The 19269-nt window shown below is 47.4% G+C and overlaps 2 protein-coding genes across 5 annotated transcripts in view; both read right to left on the reverse strand.

Moving 5' to 3' along the window:
• The window catches only part of LOC100115744 (fibrillin-1), a 105959-nt gene extending 95996 nt beyond the window's left edge, over window positions 1–9963 (reverse strand). For all 3 annotated transcript variants that reach the window (XM_031922559.1, XM_031922558.1, XM_031922557.1), the window contains exon 1: window positions 9565–9963. In XM_031922559.1, coding sequence (XP_031778419.1) covers window positions 9565–9628 — 64 coding nt within the window. In that variant the 5' untranslated portion in view covers window positions 9629–9963. The remainder of the gene's footprint in view (window positions 1–9564) is intronic.
• A 3009-nt stretch (window positions 9964–12972) lies between these two features.
• On the reverse strand, window positions 12973–17316 carry LOC100115399 (polyubiquitin-A). 2 transcript variants are annotated; one of them, XM_003425678.5, is made up of 2 exons: window positions 16878–17316; window positions 12973–15814 (listed from the first exon to the last, which is right to left on the reverse strand). In XM_003425678.5, the coding sequence occupies exon 2, from the start codon at window positions 15806–15808 to the stop codon at window positions 13067–13069; it is 2742 nt and encodes a 913-aa protein (XP_003425726.1). In that variant the 5' UTR covers window positions 15809–15814; window positions 16878–17316; the 3' UTR covers window positions 12973–13066. The 2 variants fall into 2 exon arrangements, with proteins under 2 accessions (XP_003425726.1, XP_032452737.1); XM_032596846.1 differs by lacking the exon at window positions 16878–17316 and adding an exon at window positions 16223–16809.
• Window positions 17317–19269: the final 1953 nt, after the last annotated feature.

Raw genomic sequence — 19269 nt, forward strand, 5'->3', positions numbered from 1 at the left:
AACTGCCTGTCAATCTCTAATTGAACTCTCGCGTAGGTCCGTTTCTAATCCCTTACGTGCGCCCGCGAGTTAGTGTAAAAGTAAAAAACTTTATTTGAAAACGCCAATAAAGCGATACACGGCGTATAACGGTGATCGCCGACGAGATAAAAGCACAAATCGAAAATCGAAACGTTATGCTGCAGCGCGCTTCTGAAACTCCAGTCGTTTTTTTTAAGTCGTAAAAACGCCACTGTTTGTGCGTAATGCAATATTGAAATGATACGCGCGCATCAGGGGGAGAATTTATTTCGAAAATTTATCTGCGCAACGTTGATTTTGACTTTGATATTTATATCTGGAAAATATACGCGGCGCGTAATAACAGAGACGAAATTAACGAATCCGCGCATAAACGTGTAATTAAAAATAAGATTTATCCTGTCAGCCGCGCACGAGTATCAATTATTCGTTATATACGAATGTCAATGAAATCGCCGCTCGTATAAATCAACGTTTCGGATATTAAACGCGCGAGCTCTCATAAAAGTCCGACACATTATCCGGGCTTCTCGCTGTGTATAAAGAATTAGCATCGCTCGACGCCGTGTAATACCTCGCGCAGCGCGGAGTCTACGTTTTGAAGCGAGATAACGCGCTCTCCTCTGGATTATCTCTAATCTTTACTCGCGTTTTCTCGAGAAACGGTAGCGGAAACAGTAGCGGCTCATCCGCCTCTAAAAATCCGAAGCTGTGCAACCTGCCTTTAATCTCGCCCCACAGACGCACGTGTATCATGATACTTTGCTTTCAGCCCCCTGGCGCAGGTTCGGCAGGCTAAAATGAGCCGCAATCTCGCACGCGCATCTCGAGTCCTGCGGCGCGCGATATTGCACGACCCGCCGTTTTTCTCGGAGAAACCGACCGCGGGATAGGACCATTTTTGCAGATGCAGCCGCGCTATACTCGGAATATTTTTCGCGTTGCGGGGTCGTGCACTTATTGGAGAAGATTTCTATCTGGATGTTTGTTTGTTTTCCACTCTGGAGCGCGTTGGAGTGAAAAACACAACGGCTATTTATACGGGGGGAGATTCTTTTAATACTTTAATAAATTGGTCGAATTGGTCGTGCAATCGGAAAATAGGGAGCGCAAGTGTGAAATTCTATGCTATGGAGGAGAGTCGGAGCGAGCGAAAGGAGAACGCATGAAAAATCCGTAAATATTCGCGCGCACGGAATATACTGCAAGCCATATCCGCGCGCGAGGACGGCTGAAACAATCGATTCCCCCGGGGGAATCCTCTCGCGTGACATTTCAATTCCTGCTCTATAAGGCGTCGCGCGGCCGAGCGCGTCCTCGATTGATATCCCTTATAGTTGCGTGATGCGTCCCCTCTGCGTATATAGCAGTCTACGTCTTCTCGAAATAACCGTATGGAGCCGAGAGAGAGAGAGAGAGAGAGAGAGAGAGCGGACTTCATAAATCCTCGCGAGCGAGCGAGCGGATCGTTTAACCGGTAAGTAGAAAATCCGGCGGCTGTGCCGAGTTCGAGTGCCAATCAGAGCGACGACTCTTTCCCGAAGGTGCAGGCAGAGGCATTTGTCTTTCTCCTCTCCACCCGCTGAAAGTCGTGTACCGCGCGATCGAAAGTCCATCCAAGCTGTATTAAAGCCCGACGAGTTGACATTTTTTTGACATTTTTCTGAATTAAAATTTCGACACAGGTCGATCGGAAGGACGATGAAATATTTTTCCTGGAAATCGGAAATTGGATTTTCAATCAAACTTGCGCAGCGATGAAAAAGTAAACAGTATCACACGTCCATCGGCGAAATATTCGATTAGTTTTCGCGGAAAAAAAGTCGATGAGCGTGTATATTCAAAAGAGAAACTCGATCCCGTTCGTTTTGATCCTCGGCCAGCTGCCATACTCACACGGGTATGCTGCGAGCGAAGACAAGTCGACTAAGATTCGGTTTAGCACATAAGGTAGCCCGGAATCTCCGGAGAGACGGGCGAACGCACAAAGAAGACTATACTAGCGCGATAGAAAAAGAGATAGCCGAGGATAAAAAAGACTCGCGTGGGCGTCTTGCTGCAGCGCGAGCGAGTCGAGGAATTACTGTTCTAAATCGAAATTGTCTGACTGTTCGAGCTCGCGGAGAGCGGAAGGCCTTTTCGAAAGCGGAATATAAATCAACTGCGGATGAGGCTCTTTACCATTCTATATCTTTGTATTATTCTCGAGTAATTGCCGCAGAGGGGTGCGATCGTCGTTCAAATTTCCGACCTCTCGCTGGAGCCGTCGCCGCGACGAAATAGAATTCAGAGCCTTCGACAAGTCCTCTCCCGCCTAATCCGGCAATAAGTCTCGGAGAGAAAGAGAGGCGCTCTTATCCAGCGCACCAATTTATCAGAGGCGACAATAACGCCGCGAGCGCGCGCGTCTACAATAAGAGGAAGGAAGCTGCAGCCGACTAACTCGAAAGCACCGGCGAGCAGTATATAAATCCAGAGCCTTAATTCTCGAGTATTTCCGTGCGACGCGCGCGTTAGCTGCGAGCCTCCCGGGGGAGGTATAATGTGCGCTCGCAGCTGCGCGCAGGCAGCGCGGGGAAGGATTCGGGAGACGTGCGTCGGCGAGCGGCAGGGAGACAAGTGGAAATCCGTCCGACGTACTCCGCGCCGCAGTCGCGTGGGAACTGGCGTTATTTTTAGCCCCCACATCACACGTACACTTAGTAATTACGAGCCGCTGCGAAATTGCTTTGACAAACGCGCTTACAGCCGAACAGATAGGCGGCGCTAAGTACCTAGCGACGAGTCGCCTCTGTCGCGTGCCGCCTATATTTAGCGCGCTTCGAGCTTCTTCTCGAATCAGTTGACGCGCTGTTAACCGAGTGTCGCTCGACTCCCCCGCACGTGTGAGCGCGTGTACGCAGTTGACTGACGGTGACTCGCGTCGTGTGGCAACGCGCTTGCATTCACCTCAAAGCTCCGTTACCTCCGAGCGCCAGCTTTGAGCTTTCGGTGTACAAGACACGAGGGCGACTTCGTAATTGAATCGTTAATAGAGAACATTTTTTTTTCTCCGTCCGTGTAGAGGTCGGGATCGTTAACGGAGACTTGCATCAGCGGCAGCACTCCATAATTTCCGAAACTCGTTACGCGCGCGCGCACACACACACACACACACAGTCATTTTCCCGGGGAAAATAAAAGATAAAAGCCGCAGCGCTGGCCGCAAAGTATCGCCGCACGACAAAGGGCGAAAAAAGAACTGCATCGCGGTAAAAATGGGCCAAGAAGCCGCGCGGCTCATTGACGCTCTCAGCTGCAGCTGATGCGCGCAGGATATAAGCATGAAAGCCGCGCGCTGGAAATTGGCCGTGGAAATTGAAAAGGCGCCTCTACTACGAGAGAGAAAGAGATCGGGAGGCAAAGTAGATGAACGATATGTACCTGTACACGCGGGCTCTCGGCCTAATGGCAGATAAGAAAGCCGGCGGCGTTCATTTCGGCCCACGCGCTGCAGCTGGACTAATTCCGCGCACGCACGATGCTCTATATATATAATATATGCTCGCTCGTGAAAAGTCCTTAAATGAATGCCGGCGCCCTCGCGTTTCGCGGCGGAGTAGCTTACTTTTTCTCCCCGGCGAAATGAAATCTCTCGACTCCCGCGGTTAAATTTGCAAACTCGCAACTATATGTGTAGGCGAGAGCAATGAAAAGGATGCGCGTTATTAAGTTACGCGCGCGCATATCCACGGGAGAAGTATGCAGGGAAGCCCGCAATTACGCGGCTGAAAGGCCGCTAATTAAGTGCAATAATAAGTACAAGCGGGGCATTATAATCAGAAAAGAATCCGCGGAGCTCGAACGGCCTCGAATAATTGCCGGGTCCGGCCTGATGGTGAAAAGCGTTTCGCCGATTCCGGCGACTCGCGCGCTACTAAAGACACGCTACACGGCGCGGACTGCCAGCAGCAGCGCGATAAACTCGACGGCGTTTAATGGGCCACTCTAACTGACAGATCAATTAAGCCGAGGTGAAGCTGCAGAGCGGCGTAAATTTTCCGCGAGCGGCTGCACTGCCTAGACGTGCCGCGCGGCGGCCCGATAAAAGGCCATTCTCGCTGGATAATTTCGCGATTAATTAGCCTATTAATTAGCGATTAGTCCGGGGAGACGCGCTCCCGCATCGTCGCGCCTCGGCACTTTGGCTTCCTCCGCGATTTTAAATCCTCTAAATGATAAGCGCGCGGCCGCAGTCGGGAACCGCCGCCGCGCCATAAATATAACAATGTTCGGATTGTTACGCAACGGGAATGAAGAAGCCGAGCGTTCTGCGGCTGGCAGAGACAAGTGCGAGAGTGGAGTGGAAGTCTCTCGTTACGTGAGTCACGTATATACAGTACACATACACACCGTCGAGAAGCGAGCCGGGGCGAAAAATGCACAGGGCGCAGCCTGGCGAAGTGTGTGAACTGTGATGGGAAACAAAAGACGCGGGGAGAGCGTTCTGGGAATGATTGCTGCAGCCGAGCCTGCTCTACGTGCGTGTGCGTATGTGTGCGGAATATATTGAGGGCCGCGCGTAATTGACGAGCGGAAGGGGTTTTCTACGGGGTTGTCGGTGCTTGAATATCTTTCGATCTGGAAATTAAAATTATCCGACTTTGTTTTTTAATGGCCCGAAACTTTGCTCGCCCACTCCTGCGGAGCAAACTGTTTCCCTTTCGTTCGACAATCCTTATTGACGGGTCTTAGTCTCGGAGTGGAGTTCCTCCGCGAGACTGACACATTTCGCCTCAAAGCCAGCCAGCTGTTTGCTCAGCTGAAATAATTAAGCTCCGCGACAGCGCGCGCTCGGCAGGAACGTTACAGGTACACCTCGGCTCTCAAGTTTCTGTAACTTGTAAACAGCGCGCGAATTCCTCGAATCTACATGCTATTACAGCGCTGCGAATAACTTGGTTCAACAACATCATCCGTCGCTCAAAGCTCGATGCGTGCCCCGTTATTATTGTTTGCAGTGTTACAACGGCAGCCAGACAGCGTCGGAAGAAAGGGAATCGAAAGAGACGAGATAAAAAATTGTCGTCGCCGTGCTGCTCGGGAAACAATGGAGTGGCGGCGGGCGCGTTTATTATTTAATCGAGGCTAATCAGTAGGCAGGGAGTAGCGGAGCGCGAAATGTGACAGGGGAGACGAGCGTGACGCTCGAAATTTCGCGCGGCTAACTCGATCAACGGCGGACACGAGCCCGAGTCACGTGCACACGCGTCTCTGTGCGTAGGAACGAGATCGAAGTCTTTCTGATTGCTTCGCGAGGTCTCGTCCGATGTTTTTTTTTTGTCTCCTCTTCCCTCGAGCTGCCCTGTGAATTGAAGTTCGGAGGACTTGTCAAGAGACGGCAACGAGGTAATTCATTGACGCTGTCGCCCGGCCGACAGCTGCTCGGCCACGCGCGCGTCATTCGTTTGCGTCTGGCCAATCTAGCGCGTGCTGCGTGACATATTAATGCGCGTACGCGAAAATATCGTTGCGAGCTGTTGCGCTATTTTTCGTAATTGCGAGGGCAATGTTAATGCGAAAATCGCGAGCCAGAAAGAAGCGACACCCAATTAGCGAAGCGCCGGCCGCTGAAAGAGACAGTAGCAGTGTCTCGAAGGGGGCGATGAATGCAGTCAAGGAGCCGCGGGTAATGAAGGCTTTGAAATTACCGTGCGCGCAGTACACACTCGGTGAAAACGAAGCCGCAATTACACGCGCTCCTTCAAACGAAACTCAATTCGCGTTTTGCTTTGGAAAAGTATCACATTACGCGCGTGACTAAGCCGACAAACAAAAACGCGACGCTCGGGGCTTAGGGACGCAGAGGGGCATTTTACCCGAGATTCCTCGTGTGAGCGATATATTGCGAATCGATTATCGACGCGCATCGGGCGAGCGAGGCTTTTCCGATCAAAGTTCACGCGCGCTATTGTCCGAGCTACGCGGATGCGACTCCGAAATTGCGCGCAAACTTGCGTTATTTGACCTTCGTTGCACACAACAATTTGCGTCAACGCAAACACGGCGGCCGCAAATTTTTGACCTAGTTATCGGGATTTTCGCTTAATTTAATAAGCGCGACTCAACGTCGTTTATTATGCCGCGAGTTATGCAGCGGTGCACACGCCGAGTAAAAGCGATATAAAGCTACAGACATCGCAAACGACAAACGCTCTGCGAAAACACGCAAAAAACAAAGGAACGCGCAAGAGCCCGTATAACATCGCGCAATTACGCGAATAAAAAGCTTCGCTGCAAGCTTACGGAGGCGCCGAGCGCTCTCCTTTGTGCGCGCGGCGCGCTGCGATGAAGCTCGCAAGAAAAGCTCGCTCAACACTCAATTTTTTCCCTCTTTCCCTCTCGCTCGCTCTCTCCGACTGCGAGCTCATCTCATCCTCGATTTCGCTCGCATGCAGGCAGCGCTTCCGACTATTCAATTCGCGGCGCGCGCGGTCACTCGCCTTTCATCTCTCTCTCTCTCTCTCTCTCTCTCTCTCTCTCTCTCTCTCTCTCTCTCTCTCTCTCTCTCTCTCTCTCTCTCTCTCTCCCAGCGCAACCAACTGCGAGCCGCTGTGCGCGAAGAAAAGCGGGCGAGAGTAGCTGTAAGGAGGCCGGCAAACAGGAGGAAAATAAGGGCGCGACACCAGCCGCAAAGGGATGAAGTTGAAGGAGGGAAAAGCAGAGGCGAGAATTACAGCCGCCGCGAGCGCGGATGTTTGCTCGAGTAATAAAACGGCGGCGTGCAGGTGTATCTACGTGTGTTTACAGGAGCCGAGCGAGAGGGAGGGGGGAAAATAGGCTGCGCCGCTGCTGATAAAGCGAAACGCTCTCCGCCGCGAGTTCGACGATCTTTGCTTTTCCGCTGCCCGCGCGTTTCCACAAACGCCGATAGTGCAGAGACTAATGGGCCGCCGCTGCGATAGGACTTCTGAAGTGAACCTTCTCGAAAAGTCCTGGAATTTCAACTTCTCGCACGCGCTACAGCGACAGCCCATTTCAATCTCGAGGAATGAAAACGGTCTTACAACGAAATCAGATCGGAGCGGGAAAACGAATGTGACGCCAATGTTCAGAAGAGTTTAAATTTCCCGAAAAAAATTAAAGCGCCCCATCGATTTTCGGCATACTTCGCCGACGCGTTGCATTTATCCGATCTCTGCGCGGAGATGAAACGAGCACTCGCCGGCTAATTCTTTTAAGTAGAACTGCGTCCAGCCGCGAGTTTCGCGAGAAAATTAGGCTCGCGCATCCCGATGACGCGCTAGCGGTCTCTTTCATAAGCTCGTGCCCCGCAGCTCGGAACAGTGTACGCGTACCGCGCTCGGGCACAGCTGGCTGCGCGGAGATGCTTATCGGACGCGCTCGCGTGTTTTTCTCGACTCAGTTCGTCGAGATTCGCCAAAGTTTAGCCTCTATTGGATTACGCTCGCGCGTCTTCCGAGAACGGCATTGTCGCGCGAGCTTGGCAGAAGCAATTTTGAAAGTCTCGCAAGTTCCGCTGATGGGATTTCAAATAATTCGGAACGCGCCGCGTTTCAGTTTATAAAGAAGACGAAGCAGCTCTCGAGAAGTTGCGCTGCTCCGCACATATGAATAAGACAAATGTAATAGGATCAGCTAGACGCCGAGAAAGCTGCAAGTAAATAATGCGCAGGAACATCGACGTGAAAGCCGCTCAAATATTGAGTCAGCGGGAATTGGCTCGCACGCGCGCTCATGAATTAGAGAGCCGCGCGGCAAATTTTTTAAACGTTTACACCAGCGAGCGTGTCCGTCGTCATTTGTCCCAGATGACGACGAGATGATATCGATTTTTATACTCGCAGCGCGTCTCGACCGAAATCCCTCATACCTGTAAAAAGTTCGTACGCTGGCTACACCCACACACTGGCCCACTCACACACACACACAGAGAAAGATAAGAAGCGACGAGCGTCCGCGACCAAGTTTGCTTTACTCGATCGTTTTACAACGTAGGAAGGAAACGTCCATCCGTCTTCCCTCTCCGCACTGTGTGCCAGTCCTCGTATGTACACCTCTGTACACACAGAAAGATAACTACATCTCACTCGGGAGATTCATTCAGAGAAATCGTGTGTTTGCTCCGCCGCGTATCATCACACACCGCCGATACGTGTCGATGAAGAAATTGCTCGTCGCAATGATCAGCGCGTGTAATTGTAGATCAGCCTACCTGAACCAATTACAGCCAATCAAATTACATAGCGAGATCGGGCTGCAATTAGACGGCTGCATTAGCCGCATCAAGTACGAAAATTCTTTCCCCGCCGCTGGAGGATTCGGCAGCGAAGAGCGCAAAAAGGAAAAGAATCAAAACTCGCTGAGGCGCGACGCCGAGTACGTTTCGCGCACGACGGAGTAGGCGAAGAAAGTGCAGACGCGTCGCGTATGGCTTGCGATAACGGGACGAGCTCTCGGCGGGCGCGCGAACCCGAGACTCGGCCGTCTCTGCGGCGCAGTGTGCGGTTTCATAAATTCTCGTTCAACTCTCGCACGCGTGTATTTTAAGTCTGATTAATGAGGAAAAATCGACCGATTACCGTCCGCCACTCGCTGGCTACTCGGGCTCTGCGCTACCGCGATGAGCGACGAATTATGAAAAAGTATCGTACTTTGTCTTGCTCTCGGTTCTACTGTATGCGAGAGAAGGAAAACTTTTTCGAAAGTTTCCAAAAATAATTGTCAACTCAGTCGCCTTTATATATATATACTTTGTACAGACATCCGCACCCCCGAGCGAGATCTGCGCGTGGAATCGCGCGCTATTTTCGCGGAAAAGCGCACACGCGAAAGATTGATCGAATCGCGTCGGAAAATCGCGGCGGCGGCTGCTATAAATTGAACGTTTAAAAAGCGAATATTTCGCAGCGGCCCGGGTTTCCGCGCAAGAGTGAGCGTAAACAGGATTTGAATAAACGCGTGGGACGGGGTAAAAAAGTAAAAAATGCCTTCCGGCGCATATTTCAGCTTTGTTGTGAAAAATTCTTCGATGGATATTCCTCATTGCCGTAGCCTTAATTCTACTGGGGGGCGTTCGAGTGCGGAGAGCAAAGCTATAAATTATACGTCCGATAATTGCGCGTGCCGGACATGTATCGCGAATAAATTAATGCCGATTATCGAGTTCCTGAAAAGGGCCAGGAGCAAAAAGAGGAAGCAACTGCCGATGCACGCGAGACGCGAATAATAAAAGTCGAGAACGCTCCGCGCGTTTACAATCGTTTCACGGAAGCGCAATTAGCGACGTGAATACTGCCCACACAGACAGACTATTTATACGTACGCAGTAGCCGATCGGCGGCAATTAATTTTCGCGACGCCGGCTCACACCCAAAATCGGCGAATAACGCGGAACCATTGTTTGATTATTTTCACAAAAGTGCGTCAAAGTAAGTCAGCGTTCGAGCGCTTTGGCGAGCTTGCAAAGGTGGCGCACGACTATTGCTGTCACGGAATTTGGCAGTTGATAGTGAAAGAAAGAATGTGCGCCGGTGAACTCACCATCGGTCAAGACGACGACGAAGAGCCAGGCCGCGAGGCCGAAGAATCCCAGAGCCGAGTTCATGGCGCGGTCCTCTCGAGGGGCGGAAACAGGAGCAGCAACGACGATCGCGCGGACGGATCAGAGCCGGGATCGCGATAGCATTTCCCAGCTCCCGGCTCGCAAACTCCTCGGCTGACAAGGGCTAGCGGGCAGCGCGAGAGTGCAAAAGCTCCCCCGCACAACTGTCCGCGCACTGTCCGCAACTGCGGAATTTCCTCTTCCCGCCGGGAGATAGCTCGTGATGCGCGGCACTCGAAGGCACGCGTGAGTCGGTCGGTCGGTCGCGCGCGCGGTTGGGACCGCTGAGCTTCCACAGCAGGCGCAGTGCTGGCAGTCGGTCTGAGACTGACTACTCGGCCGGCAGTAGTCCCCGCGTGTCCCCCGGCGTGAAGCCCGCGTGCTGAGCGCGCGCGAGAGAGAGAGAGAGAGAGAGAGAGAGAGAGAGAGAGAGAGAGAGAGAGAGAGGAGCGCTCTCTGGTACACACGGATATAGTACAAGCGCTACACGCGCTCTCTTCCGCCTCTATACCTTCTTATAGGTCCTCGCGTGCCTGCTTATACTTACGCGCGCGTGTATTACGCATATAGATCGAGAGGCGCCGCCGCTCAATAAGCGCACGAGCTCGAGAGAGGATCGCCCGCGTCTTTTTTTACGCGGCCGGGGAGAGCTTCGATTTGCTTCTTTTTCCCTCTCGAGACTATCCGATGCGAGCGAGATCGCTTCTGGGGCTTTTTTCGACGTGTGTCATATACTCGCCAGCGAGTTTTATTTCGGGGATCTGTCGTCGCGCGCGCCGCCCTACACTACTTAGATTATAGATGCAGTGCGCAGTGCACGCCCGAGAACTCTTTTAGATCCACGCCAGCTGATCAATGACCATCCGGCTCTCGTAAAAATGAGTGGATAATATACGAGATCGAATCGAGCCCTCCCGTCTCTGCATGCACCCGCGGGATAGGCTCGTAGTAAAAATAGCGACGCGAGTCTGTTATATAAGTGTGCGTATTAGCGGAGGATCAAGCTCTTTAAATCGGGTAAAAGAAATTGAGTAAGCTCGTTTTTACTGGCCAAATGAATCGGCGAGTACACGTGTCGCCAAAAGGCAACAAATTGCAGTCGGCCCTGCTAGTCCCCCGCGAAAAAATCAACAATTCAAATCTCTTTTCGGATTCGAGCGCATTATTCGCGCGTGTTCCGCCGCGGTGGCAGCGGCGAAGTAACGGGAAATTTATCGAAACACAAAGCCCCGGGCCGGCGAATCCTCGCGGAATCACGCGTGCATTGCGAAAATCGTGCGGCCGCGCGCGCGCGTCCTATTCTACGCGATCGTTCTGGCAAATTCCCCAAATCACGCGGGATAATGCGGCGAGCGGTGTGCGCTCGAATCAAAGGTGCATGCAATATATAGGTACTTATATATATATATATATATATATATATATATATATATAGCTCTACTTGCGTTTACTTGCATTCTACATCGATTGATCAGTACCATTTCGTGTGCAATAATCATAAATTGTAATAATCCTCATCTATATTAACAAGGCGAATTATAATACGATTAAACTGTATATGAATCTGTGGTATAACCATACTAGTGCGCCGCTTTACCGACATTTATATACCTTTTTGATGCTTCAAAATAAAATAATATGTACCTGTATACATACAGTTATACGCGTCTGAAGCGGTTGGGAAATCGCGGCTTTTCCGCGCGGTTGACATGCGAAGCGTGCGGCGCGCTGATGTGATTTGCGCGTTTTTCACGCGGCTGTTGCTCGAAAAGTTTTTAATCCGAATAAACGAGTTATTGCGATTTTTCCCAGATTGCAACAGATTATGATTATACAGGTATAGAAAAGTTAAATATAAGTATAACGCTTTTAATAACATGTTTACACCGAAGATCGATTGGCGTACGGAAAAAAATTAAAGAATAGCTTTCCGAAACGCGTGTTTTCACTGAAAAGTATACAGGGATTAACACGATTAACGATCGCAGGCTATCTAAGACCGCACATTTCCGGACGGTATACGCGGGGGTTTCCCGCACAATCGTTCAGAAAGCCGGGCAAAAACAATCCGCAAACAATCGCACATTGCGCGGAGCTCTAACGCGATTTTATTCCGCGCAAAGTAAAATTCCGCCAAAACCGCGCGTTAGTGCGATTAATAACCCGCAGGCTCGTCGCTGCAAATCCATTTCAATTCCGACCGCGGTGCGACGACTTTATCCCCCGGAGAGAGTATAGGGCTGCGCGCAACTTGTGGAGGCCGAAACAATCGACGTTAAATCATCGGCGAGCGTTCGCAGAAGTAATTTCGTTAATTATGCAGCGCGGGACATGGTCGTCGCGAGAGCATTGTTTGCAAATCGACATTCGACGAGATTCGATGTGCTATTATATTACTGCGTTGAACGCCCGATGAGACGATGAGACGAGGCTGCGGATCCCGGTCCCGTAGTGTTTCCTTCTGAGGCTCGAGAGCGAAATTCGGTGATTTAAATATTTATTGCCGCTCTTCGCTGCGCGGCCTTTCGCGCTGCTTATATTTCAATGATCCTACGTACAACTACGTCTTGTAAGAAATCTGCATCCAAATTGCAATTGAAAACTGACATCTCTGCTGTTCACAGTTTTTTTACAGCGGACCAGCTCAAACATTCTGCTCAACGACACAAATAATGCCATCAAGTATTTGCTCTGCTCACGCACTTTTGCCCATTTCTACGTGCGTCAAAAAATACTCTGCTATATTTTTACTTGTACAACAAACTTTTTTAAGCAAATTTTTGATTTTGCTACTAATTAATTCGATCGTGTCGCTTATAAGGAAGGCTGCAACCCAATAAATTATTTCCAACGAGTTTGTACGAGATTCCTGCAACTAGCGCCATCGATATAAAACCAAGTACACTAGTATTAACATCAGTCGGTAAGTAAGTGATTGCAGCAAATATTACAAGTGTGTACGTATATACGAGCTGCTAGATTGTCACAACGTATAACATCAGAATGCAAGTGTCACTGAGGTCACACGTGCATACAATGTTTTACAGCACTGCGCCTGCTTTAAATCCGCCAAGCCACGCCGATCTGCGTCGTAAGCAGTCCTGTCTTGCACCAAGACAATTACTCTCGCTACGCTTGGGCCACTTAGTACGCGGTGCCAAAAGAGACTACTTAAACTTACAACGACATGAATCGGCGAGATCTGGCGAATTTAAATCGGGCAGACCTGCAAAATTACGTTCAATATCAATTCAACAGACTTTGAGAATGACAAAGTGAACGATGAGATTTAATCAAGCAAGCTAAACAAAGTACTTTCGATAAATTTTCAAGTCAATTGTAATCAATTTTTAAGATGCAAATAAAAAATTCAATTTATTTATAAACTTTCATTTGGTACAACTAAAATAATATCACATGATAGGAATTAGTATGTTTATATTAATTTCCACCCCTAAGACGTAAGACCAAGTGGAGAGTCGACTCTTTCTGGATATTGTAGTCGGAGAGCGTACGACCATCTTCCAATTGTTTTCCGGCAAAGATTAAACGCTGCTGGTCTGGCGGGATTCCCTCTTTGTCCTGGATTTTAGCCTTGACATTTTCGATCGTATCAGAGGCCTCGACTTCAAGTGTGATGGTTTTGCCGGTCAAAGTCTTCACGAAGATCTGCATACCGCCACGAAGTCGTAGTACCAGATGGAGAGTAGACTCTTTCTGGATATTGTAGTCGGACAGAGTACGACCATCTTCGAGCTGCTTTCCAGCGAAAATCAAACGCTGCTGGTCCGGGGGAATACCTTCCTTGTCTTGGATCTTAGCCTTTACGTTCTCGATGGTGTCAGAGGCTTCAACTTCGAGGGTAATAGTCTTACCAGTCAGAGTCTTTACGAAGATTTGCATGCCTCCCCTAAGTCTCAAGACCAAATGAAGAGTGGACTCTTTCTGAATGTTGTAATCGGACAGAGTACGGCCATCTTCGAGTTGCTTTCCAGCGAAAATCAACCTCTGCTGGTCTGGAGGGATACCTTCCTTATCCTGAATCTTGGCTTTGACGTTTTCGATGGTATCGGAAGCCTCGACTTCTAAAGTGATGGTTTTGCCGGTCAAGGTCTTGACGAAGATCTGCATACCTCCACGAAGTCGAAGTACCAAGTGGAGAGTAGACTCTTTCTGGATATTGTAGTCGGACAGAGTACGACCATCTTCGAGCTGCTTTCCAGCGAAAATCAAACGCTGCTGGTCCGGGGGAATACCTTCCTTGTCTTGGATCTTAGCCTTTACGTTCTCGATGGTGTCAGAGGCTTCAACTTCGAGGGTAATAGTCTTACCAGTCAGAGTCTTTACGAAGATTTGCATGCCTCCCCTAAGTCTCAAGACCAAATGAAGAGTGGACTCTTTCTGAATGTTGTAATCGGACAGAGTACGGCCATCTTCGAGTTGCTTTCCAGCGAAAATCAACCTCTGCTGGTCTGGAGGGATACCTTCCTTATCCTGAATCTTGGCTTTGACGTTTTCGATGGTATCGGAAGCCTCGACTTCTAAAGTGATGGTTTTGCCGGTCAAGGTCTTGACGAAGATCTGCATACCTCCACGAAGTCGAAGTACCAAGTGGAGAGTAGACTCTTTCTGGATATTGTAGTCGGACAGAGTACGACCATCTTCGAGCTGCTTTCCAGCGAAAATCAAACGCTGCTGGTCCGGGGGAATACCTTCCTTGTCTTGGATCTTAGCCTTTACGTTCTCGATGGTGTCAGAGGCTTCAACTTCGAGGGTAATAGTCTTACCAGTCAGAGTCTTTACGAAGATTTGCATGCCTCCCCTAAGTCTCAAGACCAAATGAAGAGTGGACTCTTTCTGAATGTTGTAATCGGACAGAGTACGGCCATCTTCGAGTTGCTTTCCAGCGAAAATCAACCTCTGCTGGTCTGGAGGGATACCTTCCTTATCCTGAATCTTGGCTTTGACGTTTTCGATGGTATCGGAAGCCTCGACTTCTAAAGTGATGGTTTTGCCGGTCAAGGTCTTGACGAAGATCTGCATACCTCCACGAAGTCGAAGTACCAAGTGGAGAGTAGACTCTTTCTGAATGTTGTAATCGGACAAAGTTCGCCCATCCTCGAGTTGCTTTCCAGCAAAGATTAAACGCTGCTGATCTGGGGGAATACCTTCCTTGTCTTGGATCTTAGCCTTTACGTTTTCAATTGTGTCGGAGGCTTCAACTTCAAGGGTAATGGTCTTACCAGTCAAAGTCTTTACGAAGATTTGCATACCTCCACGAAGTCGCAATACCAGATGCAGCGTGGATTCTTTTTGAATGTTATAGTCTGACAATGTGCGACCATCCTCTAATTGTTTTCCAGCGAAGATCAACCTCTGCTGGTCTGGTGGGATTCCCTCTTTGTCCTGAATTTTAGCCTTCACATTTTCGATCGTGTCGGAAGCCTCGACTTCAAGTGTGATGGTTTTACCCGTGAGTGTCTTAACGAAGATCTGCATACCACCGCGAAGTCGAAGTACAAGGTGAAGTGTGGATTCCTTTTGAATGTTGTAGTCAGACAATGTGCGTCCATCTTCGAGTTGCTTACCAGCAAAAATCAGCCTCTGCTGATCTGGAGGAATACCTTCTTTGTCTTGAATTTTAGCCTTGACATTCTCAATCGTATCAGAAGCTTCGACTTCCAGAGTAATTGTTTTGCCAGTAAGCGTCTTAACAAAAATTTGCATGCCTCCTCTCAAACGCAAGACCAAGTGAAGTGTAGATTCTTTTTGAATATTGTAGTCGGACAGAGTACGTCCATCCTCGAGCTGCTTACCAGCGAAGATCAACCTCTGCTGGTCTGGGGGAATGCCCTCTTTGTCTTGAATCTTGGCCTTGACATTCTCAATAGTGTCAGAAGCCTCAACCTCAAGGGTGATGGTCTTGCCGGTCAAGGTCTTAACAAAGATCTGCATGCCTCCTCTAAGACGAAGAACCAGATGAAGGGTAGATTCTTTTTGAATATTATAGTCGGACAGAGTACGTCCATCCTCGAGCTGCTTGCCAGCGAAGATCAACCTCTGCTGGTCTGGGGGAATGCCTTCTTTATCTTGGATCTTGGCCTTGACATTCTCGATAGTGTCGGAAGCCTCAACCTCGAGGGTGATGGTCTTCCCAGTCAGGGTTTTCACGAAAATCTGCATGTTTGTCTGAAATAAGAGACACAAGTTTTAATTAATCTATTCAACAATGCTAAATCCAATTATTGATTTTAGTATTAGATATATTCTCAAACTGCCAATAATTCGGCAATAATTTGTTTGGATTGAATAAAGTAAAAAAATAATCTCTAATTGATCTTTAATTAATAAATCAATAATCACTGTATGTGAAAGAGATTGTTTTGACTCGATATGTAGGGAAAACGTAGTTAGGCGTTGTCTTCCGCCTAGGAAATCAATTGCACATCAGCTGGTTTGTACAAAATGGCGGACTAATGCACGATGACTCACTCCGAGTGAAGCGTCCATTTTCCAGGTAAACTTATTTTTGTCACGAAAAGTAATTAATTTTTTTCGTCATCTAATCGACTAGCAGCTACATGACTAATAACTTACATAAAGTATCGAACTACTCGCAGGATGACTTTCTCTTTTCCACTAAACGTTGTTCTTACGTTAGTCTTGTCAATTAACTTATCTAGTATTTTAACAACGATCGAAGTATATTCTATTTTTTCTGTGTTGCTGACACGAAAATTTTTAAATTCTAAAGAGGTAACAAGCTTAAAAAGCGTACACAATTTCGAAAAACAGTTAGTCGACCGAAATCCCGTAATGGCGTCGCTCCGCTCTCTGCCCAGCATCAACACGAAACAAAGAAAATCAGCTGTCTCCGTTGCGGCCTATGCAAAGAATCGATGTTTCCAATTCGCGTTCAAACCAACAACTTTCAACTGCTACATGCAATAGAAAATGGCCACACATCGAGTAGTGAGGCAGCCTTGACAGATTAGTCTTTGACCTGAATTTACTAACATCCTTATATAGGACGCAAGTGCGAATTCCGAGTTTCACAATTGGACGCTTTCTCGCTTATAGAAATACCACTTTTGAAGATGAAAACGGTGTACGTACATATACTTATTAAAAGAACTGATCACAAAGCATCCAATAATCGAGAAATATCAATCGAAATAACCTCCAGCAAATGGAAGCCACGAAAAACGCGCTAGAAATCGTCGCAAATATCAAGAACAAACAGTGTACTCACCTCAGTCTGATGAAATCTCTCGTAGAAATAAGGTAATCACAGCAGGGAAATCGCCTTTGAAAATCACACGGTAAATACGAAGTCGACTCGTCGAGACTAGCTCGTCTATTGCCAGACCTCGGAACGCTCAGGCCTACTTATAGCCGCGCGCTGGTCGCCTGCCATTGGCCCGAGTCGAGCGCGTCCCGAGCCCCTATTGGCTGTGACGTCAGAGGCCTTTCCCATGAAACAATGCTCGGCCAAGTCGGATGCGGGTCGAGGGGAGAGATCTAGAAAATTCGACGCATATAGACCCCTGCCCAATGACGCTTTCCTATACGTGGGGTTGAGACTTGAGAGAGAGAGAGAGAGAGAGAGAGAGAGAGAGAGAGAGAGAGAGAGAGAGAGAGAGAGAGACGGAAAGTCGAAAATAGAAGCTTTCTGAAAGGAAACGTGCGCGTGCTAGCAGTTTCCGAGAAGAATGAATTCTCAGCTTTTGCATCCTATACGATCGATGCACTTTTTTAGCGGACGCAGCACGTGCAACAATGGCCTTTGTCGTGCGTCGAAAATTGGCTACAGCTTTCGAGCGTTGCAACGTTCTGGCCGTTGAGACTGTTGGGCTGGAATTTTCCGCATTTTTTCGAGGTTTATTTATACGTTTGAAATATGCACGAATGTTTCGTGTATTTTCGCCAAACATCCATCGATTTGTTTACGCGAAGCCGTATATCCCCTCTCTATAATACTTTACACACACAGGCTTTGTGTGTGGCGCGCTGAGCGACAGACATTCAGCAACCGCGTGACGTTTATTGTACGTATATTAACTTATATTTCCAGCAGCAGGAAACTAAAACCTCTTGTTCGCAACAAAGAGGAAGAATATGTCGGTTTCAATTTGTAGTCTGCGGAAAAAAGTGCTGGGCGAAATTTTTGTTTATTTTGAAATAACAAATGCTTGATTGCTTATCAATCTCTTATCGATTGCTTCTTGTCACGCGCGTCCACAAGCAATTCATCACTGCGAATAGAATCGCGTTTTGTTTTGGTTACAATGTTTGCGCATACATAAGTATACTTATTTCTTTTTCAATCTCTATTAACTGTCTCTAAAAATACTATTAAAATAGATCCTCTTAGGATTAATATTAATTAAATTAAGCTTGATCGCATCGATGTAATTAGATAAATCTCGGGGTGTCAAAATGGCTGCATGCACTTATATGTCAGACTTAGAGGAGTAATTGAATAATTTTAGAAATAAACAGTATCCGAGGAGAAAGGAAAAGTAAAAATTCTGGCTGGTTCAGAGTCCTGTTATTTCTGTCCATGAGCCCATCTGTCCACATTTCCGTCCAACTATAAAACTCAGGAAAATGACGTGGGTCCGAGCGTGGGTCGCTGTGTTGTACAGAAGTTTGTACTTAAATCGAGTCTTTCAGAATAGAACGTTTTCCCAAGGTTTTCGACTCCCTGCATCACAGTGTTTATCCATTTGTAATGATTTTTTGAGTTCAATAGCTATTGAACATAAAAATAAATATGTATTATCCTTCTAAAATAGGTTTTTTCTTTAATTTTTCAGAAGAAGCATGCATTATTTATGTAAATTACAAAACATACTGCAGTCTTCTTCATTGAAAAATCAAATAAAACATAGAACGCGGAAAAGTTTATCTATTTCTAGACACTTCAATAACTGATTCACTTTTGACGGCTGATGCAACGAATAGCGCGATAAGCGACATGCCAGGCATGACATAATGCATAGCCAACATGCTGCGGAACCAAACAGTGCGTATTTTCTGCCATATCATACCGCTGATAAGCGTTAATGCATCTGTGCACTTTGCCACCGACAGTATAATACATCGTTTGATTGAGACAAAATAGGCGAAATTGATTGAATCAATTGTCGTCACTGCTTTTATTTTCGTTCACATTATAAGTCAACAAACATATTTATAAATAACGCAAAATTACGGGAAATAGGCGCAGCACAGATGAATAATATATATATATATATATATATATATATATATGTGTGTGTGTGTTTTTTACTTTTTTATTATTCATTGACGATGCAAAACGACTAACATAAGGAAAATATACATGTTGATGGATTTGAAAGATATTTAAACAAAGTAATTGCTTGTCTATAATTATTAATCAGGGGCGACTCATTGCACTATATGAATATTTAATAAAACACTTTAGTTAGATTTCGCCAAAAAAAGTTCTTGAAATTGCGTATTTATAAAATGTGATTGGGTCAGGTATAAATATTTTTGTATGTAAATAGGAACATGTCTATTTTAACTGTAAAAAATTTACATCAATTAGGGTGAAATTTTGATATGAAATTAATTGAATACAGCTGTTAAACAGCAAAAAAGTTCTTTTGACTCTT

This window comes from Nasonia vitripennis, chromosome 2 (assembly GCF_009193385.2).
Source record: "Nasonia vitripennis strain AsymCx chromosome 2, Nvit_psr_1.1, whole genome shotgun sequence".
In the NCBI taxonomy this organism is placed as follows: domain Eukaryota; kingdom Metazoa; phylum Arthropoda; class Insecta; order Hymenoptera; family Pteromalidae; genus Nasonia; species Nasonia vitripennis.